Source organism: Danio aesculapii, chromosome 1 (genome assembly GCF_903798145.1).
Source record: "Danio aesculapii chromosome 1, fDanAes4.1, whole genome shotgun sequence".
NCBI lineage: Eukaryota > Metazoa > Chordata > Actinopteri > Cypriniformes > Danionidae > Danio > Danio aesculapii.
The window spans coordinates 59,893,879-59,909,615 of record NC_079435.1 but is presented as its reverse complement, the minus strand read 5'-3'; the positions used below and the strand labels follow the sequence as shown (position 1 = coordinate 59,909,615).

Sequence of the window (15,737 nt, the reverse complement as noted above, 5' to 3'; positions counted from 1 at the left end):
ACTGTGGCGACCCCAGATTAATAAAAGGACTAAGCTGAAATGAAAATGAATAAGACCCAAATGTGAACTTTGTTGCCATATATATATATTATATATTGCCATATATAAGATTTGGGGCAGCATGGTGGCTTAGTGGTTAGCACAGTTGCCTCACAGCACGAAGGTCGCTGGTTCGAGTCAGCTGGCATTTCCGTGTGGAGTTTGCATGTTCTCTCCGTGTTGGTGTGGGTTTCCTCCGGGTGCTCTGGTTTCCCCCACAGTCCAAACACATGCGCTATAGGGGAATTGATGAGCTAAACAGGCTGTAGTGTATGAGTGTGTATGGGTGTTTCCCAGTACTGTTGCAGCTGGAATGGCATCCACTGTGTAAAACATACGCTGGAGTAGTTGGCGGTTCATTCCGCTGTGCTGACCCCTGATAAATAAGGGACTAAGCTGAAGGAAAATGAAGGATATGACATTATTATATATATATATATATATATATATATATATATATATAAATCCAAACATGAATTTATTTGCCATATATAATATATATTGCCATATATAAGGTTTATATATAGGAAAGCTCTTGCAAAACCAGACAAATTCAAGATCTTCCTCTCTCTAATAGAGCTCCACTGTTTCTTCCTGATAGTTTTGGAATTTAAAAGAGAAATGTTGTGATAACTCGGTCATGTGATCAGAGCTCAGCCTGTAAAGAGCAGCATATGCAGATGAAGATGCAGAGGTGGATGTTGTAAATGCAGGATCATCCTCTGGAGCTGCTGGTGGTCTGTGATGAGCAGAGCTGTGAGAGTCCAGGCTTTCAGAGGATCTTCATGCTGAGAGTCTCTCTGTCGGGAAGCTCTGGATGAAGGCTTTCAGTGCTGCTCCTGCAGAGTCCTTCATCCTGCTCCAAACACACTCCAGTCTGCATCTTCAGCTCACACACACACACATACACCGGTCAACTGCTGCTGGAGCAACCAATGGAACTCATGCTAAGCGTCTGGACCTCTATGATCTTTGGAAATTCAAAAGTCAATGCATTCAAACTGGGAATTTATAGCTGGAAAAAAAATCAATGCAATAAAAATAAACAATTATTTCAATGCTCCACTGCCCCATATAAAAATTTTAAATATATAAATATATGCAAATTACATGAATGACATTAGTTCTTGTCACCTATCCAAGTTTTAGAAGCAAGAAATAATAACTGGACTTCTAGTTGATCATTTGGTATCAGAAGTGGCTTATATGAAAGGCAAAGGCCTCTAGATTACGCTTATTTGAGCACAATAAAATATGATCATGCCTTGATTTGAATGATTTAATTAGGACAGTAAGGTCTGACTCTGCTTAGACTAATGTCTGGTCACTGAACCTTAAATAATGTCCAGTATAGAATATGTGGTCATGCTGCAGTGGAAACAGAATGAATATTGTGTCTGACTCCATCATGAGCTTGGAGGACTGCATCCATACATCTCTGCAATGACTCAAATCACTGATTAATAAAGTCATCCGGAATGGCAAAGAAAGCGTTCTTGCAGGACTCCCAGAGTTCATCAAGACTCTTTGTGTTCATCTTCAATGCCTCCTCCTTCATCCTCCCCCAGACATGCTCAATAATGTTCATGTCTGATGACTGGGCTGGCCAATCCTTGGAGCACCGTGACCTTCTTTGCTTTCAGGACATTAATGTGGAGGCTGAAGTATGAGAAGGAGCGCTATCCTGCTGAAGAATTTGCCCTCTCCTGTGGTTTGTAATGTAATGGGCAGCACAAATGTCTTGATACCTCAGGCTGTTGATGTTGATCATCCACTCTGCAGATCTCTCGCACACCTCCATGCTGAATTTAATTCTAAACCATGATTTGTCCTTCACCAAACTTGACTGGTTTCTTTGAGAATCTTGGCTCCATGTGTGTTCCAGTAGGTCTTCTGCAGTATTTGTGATGATTGGGATGCAGATCAACAGAAGATTCAGCAGAAAAATCCACCTTCTGCCACTTTCCCAAATGATCAACAAGAAGTTTGATGCTCTTACAACTCCGATCGACAACGAGACTTTTGTCAGGTAGTGTATATATATATATATATATATATATATATATATATATATATATATATATATATATATATATACACGCAGATGTTGACAAAATTGCAGCTATCCTTCCATTGAAGAAAGAAAACCCCACAGTGGTCACTGAAATAGCTTTAAATTAAAAAAATATATATGATTAATAAATAGTAACTATATTGAAAATCAGATTGCTTTCTGCTTTTGAATTGTGGTTCAAGAGAAGCATTAAAAAAAGGAAAAATAACAACACTGGCCTGGACAAAATTGAAGGATACCAACAATTTTGTCTATACATATATTCAGATGTGTATATATACTGTATATATAGCAGAGTGTTGCTTGTTTACATGGATGTTCTGGGTTTTCATATACATGTTGCTTGTGGTGGGCGACACGGTGGCTTAGTGGTCAGCACTGTTGCTTCCCAGCAAGTCAGGGTCAGTTGGTGTTTCAGGGTGGAGTTTGCATGTTGGCATGGGTTTCCCCCACAGTCCAAACACATGAGCTATAGGGGAATTGACCATAGTGTAAATGAGTGTGAATAAATGTGTATTGGTGTTTCCCAGTACTGGAAGGGCATCCGCTGTGTAAAACATATGCTGGATAAGTTGGCGGTTCATTCCACTGTGGCAACCCCTGATGAATAAAGGGACTAAGGCGATGGAAATTAAATGAATGAATGAATGAATGCTTGTGGTTGCCAGGGTGTTGCTGTACATTTAGTTCGGTCGCGCTTTATTTTGATAGTCCGTTTGTTGAATTTAAGTTACATTGCATCTACATGCCAACTAATTCTCATTAGATTATATTGACTGTTTGGTTTGGGTTGGGGTTAGGGTTAGTGTAAGATGACATGTACTTGTAAAGTTTCTTATAGTCAGTTAAATGTCTGTTGAAGGAGCAGAATCAACAGATATTAAGCAGACAGTCTACTAATACTCAAATGGACCATCGAAATACAGTGTTACCTGATGTTTTAAATGGTTACCTTGGTTGTTTGCTTTGTTGCTGTGCAGTTAAAGGATGGTTTAACTGTGTGGTTACTTGGCTGTTGAGTGGTTGCGTGTTGTTGCTATGTTTCTGGGCTGAGACCAGCGTTTATCTTTTATAAGGGTCAGAGAAAGGATGGAGAATTGTTGTTAAAAGTGAATTATGACTATGTTTGGTGCCTGAAACCTTGACTAACATTATAAGCGGAAAAAATAAAATGCCACTGCCACCCTCTGTGAAGCGCACATCAGGGGTAGTGATGTTTACACACCCCAATCTCCTTGTGCTTTATCAGTTCCAACACACACACACTCATACACACTTTGATCTGTCATATCTAACAAGCATCCAGAGGTGTGCACCATCTGGAGATACAGTCTACATGAGATGTTATTGAGCTTGTGTTTCCTCATGCATATCAGATCTGTGAGCTGCTGCTCTTTCATAATTCTTTTCTTTTTAATACATATTAATTATTCATAATTTCATGCTACTACTATTACCCCTGCTCTTTCTGCAGTATGTACATTATAAACAACATCCCTAAATTAACAGTTTTCCTTATTTTGTGATTCATGTTTTTTTTTTGCTTGTGTTTGTTTTTGCTTTTGAATTGCATTATGGGATCATTATCTTTCTTCCAGCCATTTTTAACCTTGAAAAGTTGTATCAACATTTTTAATCAACATAAGCTCATTCTGGAAACGTATCCCTATATACTTTTCTGGAGATCGTGAATTATTTATGTATGTCTTTAAACCAAACGCTATGGTATGGTATGTGTAACACGGGGAGTGACAGAGGCAACTGAAGTTTGGATCCACTTGCAGGTCAGGCAAGCAAAGGTCAACACAGGTGTAAACAGATGTATAAATGCAATCCAGAATCGTAGTCAAATGTATCAGGCGAGAGGTCGGAAGACAAGGAGAAAGGTAAACAAGGCAAAGATCAAAGACATGGAGAAACAAGACTAGGAAAACGCGTTGAAATGTCACTTTACAGATAACAAGACTCAGCAATGTGAATGAGTGTGTGCGCTGCTTAAATGGTGTTTGTAATCAGTCTTTGACGATCCACAGGTGGTGTGAGTGTAATCAGTAGAGACTTGGAGCAGGTGTGAGTGTGTGTGTGGCATGACTGAATATGTAGTCCATTTACAAGCAGATTTGTAGTTCTTATGTGCAAACCAGCGATCTAGGGAGTTACGATCGCTGGTGACCGTGACAGTATGACGTTCCTTTTCACACTTACCAGCTGACCACTTACCTCCTTGTGGACAGCTTTCCCACTGTTTCTAGTGTGCCCAGTGGCTCGCCATGTACGGGGTTTGAGTCCGCCAAAGAACGGTTCCAGAAAGCAGGTAAGGTAAAAAATGAAATAAACAAATAAATAACAGGGTGAGAATGTGTTAAAATCTGAAAATGTGGTCAAAATCAGGCGAGGGCTTTTCTTTTTCTGGATTGTTTTTGAAAACTGACGGTTGGGTTTAAGGAAGTGGATGGATGGGTCAGTCGGTGCTTTTGAAAACACTGTCGGTTGGGCCTAGGGAAGTCGGAGGGTGGGTCGGCCGATCAGTCAGTCTGTCCATCCACAGCAGCTTCTGTTGTTTTTTTGCGAAAACAAATACTGCAAAAAAACACACCTCCTGGGATGTATTTGGTGCTCTCCAGAAATGTATATAGGGGTACATTTTCAGAATGAGCCTGGGTTGTTTTTAATAGTTTGCAGTGCTATATTGTCTGGCTTGGTGTTGGATATTACACTACAAACACCTTGTAATAAACTGCAGCACATTTTCTGTTATTTTACAGACTTATTTCTCTAGATATTATTTATTATACATTATATTATATGCCAGTGTTGTAATGGTTAGTGCGTCGACACATGCACTCCTGTGCTCACGGCGACCCGAGTTCGATTCCTGCCTCGTGGTCCTGTGTCGATCCTTCCCCTATCTCTGCTCCCTACACTTTCCTGTCAATACTCTCTACTGTCATGTCAACTAAAGGTGAAAACCCTGAAAAAATTATTATAAAAAAATACTAAAGTGTCAATTAATGTCCCTTTGTTAAATTGCAGAGTCGAGTTTTCAACATCAAAAGTCGACAGAGCAGAGATCAACATCCCATAATGCAATTCATAACCATAAATAAACCGAACACACTTGTGTATCCCAAAGAAATGGAAACTGTTCATTAACAGATATGTTTTACACTAGTATGTATGGAAATTTTCCAACCCAGGTTTATTCTGAATATGTACCCCTATATACATTTCTGGAGAGCGCCAAATACAACCAGGATGTGCGTTTTTTGCAGTTTTTGTTTTCATGAATCCACTAGAGGCCGCTGTGTATGCTTTTTCAGATCTCAAATTTCTCTCACGAGTGCCATTCACGCCAGATATTCTCGCGTAAATTCACCAGTGGCAGGTAAGGTAAAAAATAAAATAAACAAGTAAATAACAGGGTGAGAATGTGTTAAAATCTGAAAATGTGGTCAAAATCAGGCAAGGGCTTTTCTTTTTCTGGATTGTTTTTAAAAACTGACATTTGGGTTGAAGGAAGTGGATGGATGGGTCAGTCGGTGCTTTTGAAAACACTGTCGGTTGGGCTTAGGGAAGTCGGAGGGTGGGAAATTTTCCAACCCAGGTTCATTCTGAATATATACCCCTATATACATTTCTGGAGAGCGCCAAATACAACCAGGATGTGCGTTTTTTGCAGTTTTTGTTTTCATGAATCCACTAGACGCCGCTGTTTAAACTTTTTCAGATCTCAAATTTCTCTCGCGAGTGCCATTCACACCTGCTATTCTCGCGTAAATCCACTAGAGGCCGCTGTTTACTGACTGATCAACTAACCGACCCTCCTCCTACCTTAAACCCAACCAATAGTGTTTTCAAAAGCACCGATTGACCATATCACCACCTTCCCTAAACCCATCCGACAGTTTTCCAAAGCAACCCGGAAAAAGAAAAGCCCTCACCTGATTTTTACCACATTCTCACGCTGTTATTTACTTGTTTATTTTATTTTTTGACTTCTGTTTTTTGTCTTACCTGCTTTCTGTAACCATTCTTTGCCAGACTCAAACCCCGACGTCATGGTCAACTCCTGTCCACCAACGTACATGGTGAGCTACTGGACAAACTAGTGACAGCGGAAAGCCGTCCACGTGGAGGTAAGCAGTTAGCTGGTAAGCTTGACAAAGAAATGGCTTCATATTGCCTGGTAGCATTCGTTTTAAAGACCAAATGCAGCCAAAGGTACTTCTGGCTACATAATTCACGATATCCAGAAATATATTTAGGGCTACGGTTTCAGAATGAGCCTATGTTGGTATTTTCAGCATGCTCAGGATGACCTTCATATGTGCACAAATGCATAAACACTATAATGTTGTATAATCCTGTATAAACACCTGAAATGATCAGCATTTGAGCTGCACACCTCAGACTCGGAGAAACATGATGCTAGGATTTCTTTTTTATTCTAACCACCACATATATCCATAAATACCCTCCCTCCTTTTAGTCCTGTTCTCCCAAACGCACCCACGTACATTACACACGCTTTACATAATACCCACGAGCCCCTCTGTTCTGTAGGACGAGGGCTGAAGACGTCTCTGAAGGACACATGTACACCAGACCACGACGCAGATATAGGAAATGATTAACTAGATTCTGATTTTAGTGCTAAAGACGAGGTCAGATGTTAATGCAGAACGGCTGTTGCTGAATGTTCTCTCCTGAATGGTGCATTTGTATGCTGTTGCTTTTATTTATTCATTTTGCAGCTGCAGCGTGTTGCTATCTGGGTGCTGGGGAGGTTTTGGATGGTTTCCAGGGTGTTGCTATGCAGTTCTTAAAATCTATTGCTCTGTAATTGCTAGGAGATTCCAGATTGTTGTTAGCATGTTGCAATGTGCTTGATTGGGCATTGATACTTTATTATTAGTTTGTTTTAAGTGTTCTTAACGGTTGTGTTTATTGTATGTTTTATAATCACACTTGATAAAAACACTTTGATTGACATTCTCCCTTTGTACGTGTCATCAGAGAGTGAAAGCCCCGCCCACTAGTGACCATCTCTCATTAGCATCTTATTTTTGAATCTGCCACTATACTGACACACAGGCATTTGTAGCTCCGCCCTCTTTTGAAAACAGCTTCATCTCAGTTGAATTTAAAGTGACAGTCTAGACAATTTAGATCCTAATTGTGCCTAAAAGGGTCAGTTTCAGAGAGTTATAAAACATTATTTGTATGGTATTTTGAGCTGAAACTTCACACACACACACACATGGACAGTCTTAATTTACATCTTTGAAAAAACCTGCATAATAAGTTCTATTTAACCCAACATACACTCACCGGCCACTTTATTAGGTACACCTTACTAGTACCGGGTTGGACCCCCTTTTGCCTTCAGAACTGCCTTAATCCTTTGTGGCGTAGATTTAACAAGATACTGGAAATATTCCTCAGAGATTTTGCTCCATATTGACATGATAGCATCACGCAGTTGCTGCAGATTTGTCAGCTGGACATCCATGATGCGAATCTCCCGTTCCACCACATCCCAAAGGTGCTCTATCGCAATGTTTCCCAACCCTGTTCCTGAAGGCACACCAACAGTACACATTTTCAACCTCTCCCTAATTAAACACACCTGAATCAAATCATCATAACATCAGAAGAGACTCCAACACCTGAAGTTAATGGGTCAGAAAAGGGAGACATCCAAAATATGTACTGTTTGTGTGCCTCCAGGAACAGGGTTGGGAAACACTGCTCTATCGGATTGAGCTCTGCTGACTGTGGAGGCCATTTGAGTACAGTGAACTCATTGTCATGTTCAAGAAACCAGTCTGAGATGATTCACGTTTTATGACATGGTGCGTTATCCTGCTGGAAGTAGCCATCAGAAGATGAGTACACTGTGGTCATAAAGGGATGGACATGGTCAGCAGCAATACTCAGGTAGGCTGTGGTGTTGACGATGCTCAGTTAGAACTAATAGACCCAAAGTGTGCAAAGAAAATATCCCCCACACCATTACACCACCACCACCAGCCTGAACCGTTGATACAAGGCAAGATGGATCCATGCTTTCATGTTGTTGATGCCAAATTCTGACCCGACCATCCGAATATGGCAGCAGAAATGGAGACTCATCAGACCAGGCAACATTTCTCCAATCTTCTATTGTCCAGTTTTGGTGAGCCTGTGTGAATTGTAGCCTCAGTTTCCTGTTCTTAGCTGACAGGAGTGGCACCCGGTGTGGTCTTCTGCTGCTGTAGCCCATCCGCCTCAAGGTTGGACATGTTGTGTGTTCAGAGATGCTCTTCTGCAGACCTCGGTTGTAACGAGTGCTTAATTGAGTTACTGTTGCCTTTCTATCAGCTGGAACCAGTCTGGCCATTCTCCTCTGACCTCTGGCTTCATCAACAAGGCATTTGCGCCCACAGATCTGCCACTCACTGGATATTTTCTCTTTTTCAGACCATTCTCTGTAAACCCTAGAGATGGTTGTGCGTGAAAATCCCAGTAGATCAGCAGTTTCTGAAATACTCAGACCAGCCCGTCTGGCACCAACAACCATGCCACATTCAAAGTCACTTAAATCCCCTTTCTTCCCCATTCTGATGCTCGGTTTGAACTGCAGCAGATTGTCTTGATCATGTCTACATGCCTAAATGCATTGAGTTGCTGCCATGTGATTGGCTGATTAGAAATTTGCGTTAACAAGCAGATACAGTGTGTTTTTTCACTAACCTATATTCATCTGCAGATTCATGATGGGGAGTTTTACAGAACGCATGTCTCTTTCTTTTCCAGCACTTCTATTTCCACACCGCTTTGGTCGCTCTCCAAACTACCCCAGAGAGACTCGACTGCTGCCAAAATCCAGAGTGCTATTTCCACATCTCCATCTCACACTGCACAGGGTCGTGGGAGACCCCGCTTTCCCCCGTCTGTCAGATGATGTGGCCCGCCTCACAAATATCTCACTCGCCATTACACACATTTTGCTGCTACCTCCAGAGAGTCCATCTATTTTATATCAGTCACACACAGATCTGAGGCAAATGATCTGTGAATGTGATTAAAATTGCAGGCTGTTTAATGAGAATACATATGGAATGCACTCGGGCGAACACTGTTTAGCCAATCATATTTCTCAGAATGTAACCCAGAAGAAAATGTCATCTTTTTGTGTGGTAAACCCCTAAACACTGCATAAGAATCAGAATCAGAATCAGAATCGGTTTAATTGCCAAGTGTGCTTCACACACACAAGGAATTTGTTTTGGCTACAGAAGCTTCCAGTGTACATAAAGTGACAAGTGACAACACAAAATAATCTGAAAAAATAAAATAATAATAATAAAAAAAGATAAACATTAAACAGATGCGGTTAGTGAAGAAACCTGGATGTTGAGTTGTATGTACAGATTGTTATAAATATACAGGTTATAAGGTGCTGTGTACAAGTGCAAATGTAGAAGGTATTGCATTGTATATTGATATAAGGTGCTGTGTACAAGTGCGTATGAGAAAGTATTGCACATATTTATTGCACAGTAGGGGAATATTTAACTGTTCATAAGGTAGACAGCCTGAGGAAAGAAACTTTTCCTGTGTCTGGCTGTTTTTGTGCTCGGTGCTCTGAAGCGCCGACCAGACGGTAACAGTTCGAACAGGTAGTGTGCTGGGTGTGAGGCGTCCAGAGTGATTTTGCGAGCCCTTTTACTCACTCTGGAAGAGTACAGTTCTTGAAGTGTAGGAAGGGTAGTGCCAGTGATTCGTTCAGCAGTCCGGACTATTCGCTGTAGTCTACGGAGGTCAGTTTTGGCAGCTGAGCCGAACCAGACGGTGATTGAAGTGTAGAGGATGGATTGGATGACAGCTGAGTAGAACTGTACGAGCAGCTCCTGTGGCAGGTTAAACTTCCTCAGCTGACGAAGGAAGTACAGTCTCTGCTGGGCTTTCTTCACAATAGAGTCTATATGAATGTCCCACTTCAGATCCTGAGAGATGGTGGTGCCCAGGAACCTGAATGACTCTACTGCAGCCACAGTGCTGTTCATGATGGTGAGTGGGGGGAGTGCAGGGGGGTTTCTCCTGAAGTCCACTATCATCTCCACTGTTTTGAGCGTGTTCAGCTCCAGGTTGTTGTATCTGCACCATAACGCCAGCCGCTCCACCTCCTGTCTGTATGCAGACTGGTCACCGTTCTGGATGAGGCCGATAACAGTAGTGTCGTCTGCAAACTTAATGAGTTTGATGGAGGGGTCTTTTGCAGTGCAGTCGTTGGTGTACAGGGAGAAGAGCAGTGGAGAAAGAACACATCCCTGGGGGGCACCAGTGCTGATGGTGCGGCTGTCGGATGTTATTTTGCCCATTCTGACTAGCTGCTGTCTATCTGTCAGAAAGCTGGTGATCCATTGACAGACAGAGCTAGGAACAGAGAGCTGGGCCAGTTTGTACTCAAGCAGTGATGGGATCATACTAGAAACCACTTGGGTGACCCTAGCAACTGTTTAGCAACTACTTATGACTCTGATTTAATAGCAACCACCTCAGCTTAGCAACTAACTATCAACCACTAAGATATCCTAGCAACTGTCAATCAAATACATAAGGGTGTGACTGGCCACTCCCTCACCATAGCAACTGCAGTTCAAACCGAGCATCAGAATGTGGAAGAAAGGGGATTTAAGTGACTTTGAACATGGCATGGGGCGTCACGGTGGCGCAGTAGATAGTGCTGTTGCCTCACAGCAAGAAGGACTCTGGTTCGAGCCTCGACTGGGTCAGTTGGCATTTCTGTGTGGAGTTTGCATGTTCTCCCCGTGTTCACGTGGGTTTCCGCCGGGTGATCCGGTTTCCCCCACAAGTCCTAAGACAAGTGGTACAGGTGAATTGGGTAAGCTAAATTGTCCGTATTGTATGAGTGTGAATGAATGTTTCGGCTGGAAGGGCATCCGCTGCGTAAAAACGTGCTGGATAAGTTGGCGATTCATTCCGCTGTGGCAATCCTAGATTATTAAAGGGACTAAGCCGAAAAGAAAATGAATGAATGAACGTGGCATGGTTGTTGGTGCCAGACGTGCTGGTCTGAGTATTTTAAAAACTGCTGATCTACTGGGATTTTCACGCACAACCATCTCTGGAGTTTACAGAGAATTGTCTGATAAAGAGGAAATATCCAGTGAGCGGCAGATCTGTGGGCGCAAATGCCTTGTTGATGTCAGAGGAGAATGGCCAGACTGGTTCCAGCTGATAGAAAGGCAACAGTAACTCAAATAAGCACTCGTTACAACCGAGGTCTGCAGAAGAGCATCTCTGAACACACAACACGTCCAACCTTGAGGTGGATGGGCTACAGCAGCAGAAGACCACACCGGGTGCCGCTCCTGTCAGCTAAGAACAGGATACTGAGGCTACAATTCACACAGGCTCACCAAAACTGGACAATAGAAGATTGGAGAAACGTTGCCTGGTCTGATGAGTCTCCATTTCTGCTGCCACATTCGGATGGTCGGGTCAGAATTTGGCATCATCAACATGAAAGCATGGATCCATCCTGCCTTGTATCAACGGTTCAGGCTGGTGGTGGTGGTGTAATGGTGTGGGGGATATTTTCTTGGCACACTTTGGGCCTATTAGTACCAATTGAGCATCGTGTCAACACCACAGCCTACCTGAGTATTGTTGCTGACCATGTCCATCCCTTTATGACCACAGTGTACACATCTTCTGATGGCTACTTCCAGCAGGATAACGCACCATGTCTTAAAGCGTAAATCATCTCAGACTGGTTTCTTGAACATGACAATGAGTTCACTGTACTCAAATGGCCTCCACAGTCACCAGAGCTCAATCCAATAGAGCACCTTTGGGATGTGGTGGAATGGGAGATTGGCATCATGGATGTGCAGCTAATAAATCTGCAGCAACTGTGTGATGCTATCATGTCAATATGGAGCGAAATGTCTGAGGAATATTTCCAGTATCTTGTTGAATCTATGCCACAAAGGATTAAGGCAGTCCTGAAGGAAAAAGGGGGTCCAACCCCTGCTCTGCCGTTCTAAATGAAGTGAGAAATATGATCACATATGAATTAGTATATAAGAAAATGAATGAATGAATCATTATCAGGATATGAGATGACATATATCATGGTATTTTTGTCATATCGCCCAACTCTAGCCCTGTCAAACACAGTGGATGTTTGTGACTGATTAGCAGCCATCTCAGCTGCTTGTTAGACATTGCCTAGTAAATACTGGGAAAGATGGTAACATGAGTTGTGAACTGCCAAGAATCTCTCATATTCTCTTCAGAGAATGAAATCTTGTTTGTTTTTCCAGTGTGTGTGTGTGTGTGTGCGTGTGTGTGTGTGTGTGTGTGTGTGTGTGTGTGCGCGTGTGTGTGTGCGTGTGTGTGTGTGTGTGTGTGTGTATTGGCCCAGAGTGACCACTATTGAAGCATGCGGACGCTGGACACTTTCCAGATGTCAGTCTAATGCTTCAGAGTTTGAAAATAAAAGCTGTTCACAACATAACGAAGCCATGAAAATAAGAATAAACAACAATTGAAGACAAACGTGTGTGGTTTAATTAAAGGTAAACACACATGACATGGAAACGAGTGATGATGGTTGTGTGAGTTTGAGTTGATCGATGATCCACGGAAATATTCAGGTATAAAACTGTTATAGGGCTTCGCGGTGGCGCTGTGGTTAGCACTGTTGCTTCACAGCAAGAAGGTTGCTGGTTCGAGTCTCCCCTGGGCCAGTTGGCATTTCTGTGTGGAGTTTGCATGTTCTCCCCGTGGGTTTCCTCCAGGTGCTCCGGTTTCCCCCACAGTCCAAACACATGCACTATAGGGGAATTGATTAACTAAATTGGCTTTATGTGTGTGAATGCAAGAATGGTTGTTTCCCAGAGATTGGATAAGTTGGCGGTTCATTCCACTGTGGCGACCCCTTATTAAAAATTAAAAGAAAATGAATGAATGAATGAATGAATGAAAACTGTTCTAGTGAATATAAATGAGACTTAAAAACAAGTTGAGATGCTTTTACAGGAGATGCAGTGTTGAAAATGAAAGCAGACACTACTGTTTGTTTGTCTTGTCTGATTCTAAGACTTCAACAATGTTTTGTTTCCTAGCAGATGACGTTCAGATATTTTCATTCATTCATTCATTTTCTTTTGGCTTAGTCCCTTTATTAATCAGGGGTTGCCACTGAGGAGTGAACCGCCAACTTATCCAGCGCATGTTTTACGCAGTGGATGCCCTCAAACCAGCGACCTTCTTGCTGTGAGGCGATTGTGCTACCCACTGCATCACCCTGCTGCCCCTTCAGATATTTTAACTGAGAATGAAGTGTTAGTGTGTGTGTGTGTGCGTGTGTGTGTGTCCGGAGATCGTCAGAGTTTCTCTCGCGCCATCTTGTGGTCAATTACTGGTTGTCCTTTATTTTTGTCCTCAGATTAACAAACTTTAAAATCCAGTTTCCAATTACTTTTATTTATTTTAGTTATTAATCTCATCTGAAATAAAAGTGTATTTTTACATAATATATGTGTGTGTGTGTGCGCTGTGTATATTTATTTTATATAAATGCACACATGCATGCATATATTTGAGAAAATATTTATATTTAGAAATAATATATATATATATATATATATATATATATATATATATATATATATATATATATATATATATATATATATATATATATGATGAAAATTATAACAAATTAAATATCCAGTCATTCATTTTCTTTTCAGCTTAGTCCCTTTATTAATCAGGGGTCGCCACAGCGGAATGAACCGCCAACTTATCCAGCATATGCTTTACACAGCGGATGCCCTCCCAGCTGCAACCCATCACTGGAAAACACCCATACACAATCATTCACACACATACACTACAGATAATTTAGCTTTCCCAATTCACCTGTACCACATGTACACGGGGAGTCCATACACACAAACTCCATACAGAAATGCCAACTGACTCAGCCGGTGACAGTGCTACCCACTGCTCCACCGCATCGTCCTGGCTTAGTAATCAGAGGAACAACCAGAACATTTTAACATAGGCTTTATTTTTATTGACTTATTTACTTAATGTAATTATAATATTTGTTTCTTCTCTTTCTTTCTCATTTATTATATGACCATTCACTTCTTTTTTCAGTTATTTTGTGGTTAAAATAAGACAAACAAAATGAAAATACTTGTCACTAAATACTTATATTGTACCTTGTTTTGACAACAAAAAAGAAAGACTTTCAAACATGGGTGACAGTGCAAACCCCTGCGCCACCGTGAAGCCCTGTAAATGAAATGTATATATAAAATGTTACCGCTTACTGCTGTCTTGAAGAAACTATCTAAAGTAACACATGTATTTATGTGTGTATTTGTTGTTTAGATGTAAAAATCACAACTTAATGAGTCATGTTTTGGGTCCAAGCATATATATATATTTATGTGTGTGTGTGTGTGTGTGTATGTATATATAATGTAATGAAAATGAAAGGTGTACAGAAAGTGATTTTCATGAAAATAAAATACAATAGTAAGTGATCGTGATTTCAATATTTTTTTAATAAAAAGATGAATAGAAAATAAATTAAAAAGTCATTATTAAGTATTACATGTCGACTATTTTAAATATTATTTAATACTATATTATTTCAGCTATCAACCATTTGAATAACGGCTGATACATTCCCGCGTTTTTTTAAAAATTGTATTTGATGAACATTTCCAGTCAACTGCATAACAAGTCTTGCAATATTACACATTTTAGCAATCCATGTGTAAACAAAGTAACAAAAGAAAAAAGAAGTAGAGAAAGAAAATAATAAAACAAATAAAGAACAAGAGCGGGTATATATAACATTTACCATATAGAAGAGGAGTTTAGCTTTTTAAGTAACGTTATATTCACAGTTCTGGTCGCTTTACGACTTTAAAGTCCTTTAAGAGTTTCAAAATAAATTTTTAAAATCAACCTTGAAATGGAAGATGTTATGCTTCCTCTCCGACATTTTACACTTGTGTATGAAACTTGCCTAATAATATCGATATATTCCCGCGTTTGCGGTGGGAGTTATTTTGCAATGACATCATCGCGTTCAACTAGACCCCGCCCACTTCTTCTTTACCCGCGTTTCGCAGCCAACAGGATGATCAGCAGCTGAATCATATGTGCGTCACTATGACTGACGCGCCAGCGCACCAAACACACCAATCATTTAACCTCATTCACCAACGTCAGCCAATCAGCGCGGCCGAGGCAGCGCGTCACTAGCCAATCACGTCCTTCCATTCATGCCGTCCGGTGTCAGAGGTCGCTTCCCCTGCCGGCTTTCATTCGCTCGTCTCTCTTTCTGAATCCAGCAGCGATGGCGGAGCAGCAGCAGTTCTACCTCTTACTGAGCAACCTGATGAGCCCTGACAACACCGTCAGGAAGCAATCTGAGGTATGAACGTAACGGAAAATGTGTGGAAATTTAACGTTTTTGTGCCGAGCTCGGTTCGCGGTTTTAGCGCGGGCCGCTCAGCCTCGCTCTGGCCCAGCACATGTGTGAAGCGCGCGCACTGCTGCTATGCGGCTCCGATTCTTCTCA

At 41.4% G+C, this 15,737-nt stretch overlaps 1 protein-coding gene across 1 annotated transcript in view; it reads left to right on the top strand.

The window, feature by feature from the left end:
- The first annotated feature begins 15,456 nt into the window (after nucleotides 1–15,456).
- The window catches only part of kpnb3 (karyopherin (importin) beta 3), a 50,295-nt gene continuing 50,014 nt past the window's right edge, over nucleotides 15,457–15,737 (top strand). The window contains exon 1 of the mRNA XM_056463329.1: nucleotides 15,457–15,590. Within this exon, the coding sequence (XP_056319304.1) occupies nucleotides 15,513–15,590 (78 nt within the window). The 5' untranslated portion in view covers nucleotides 15,457–15,512. The remainder of the gene's footprint in view (nucleotides 15,591–15,737) is intronic.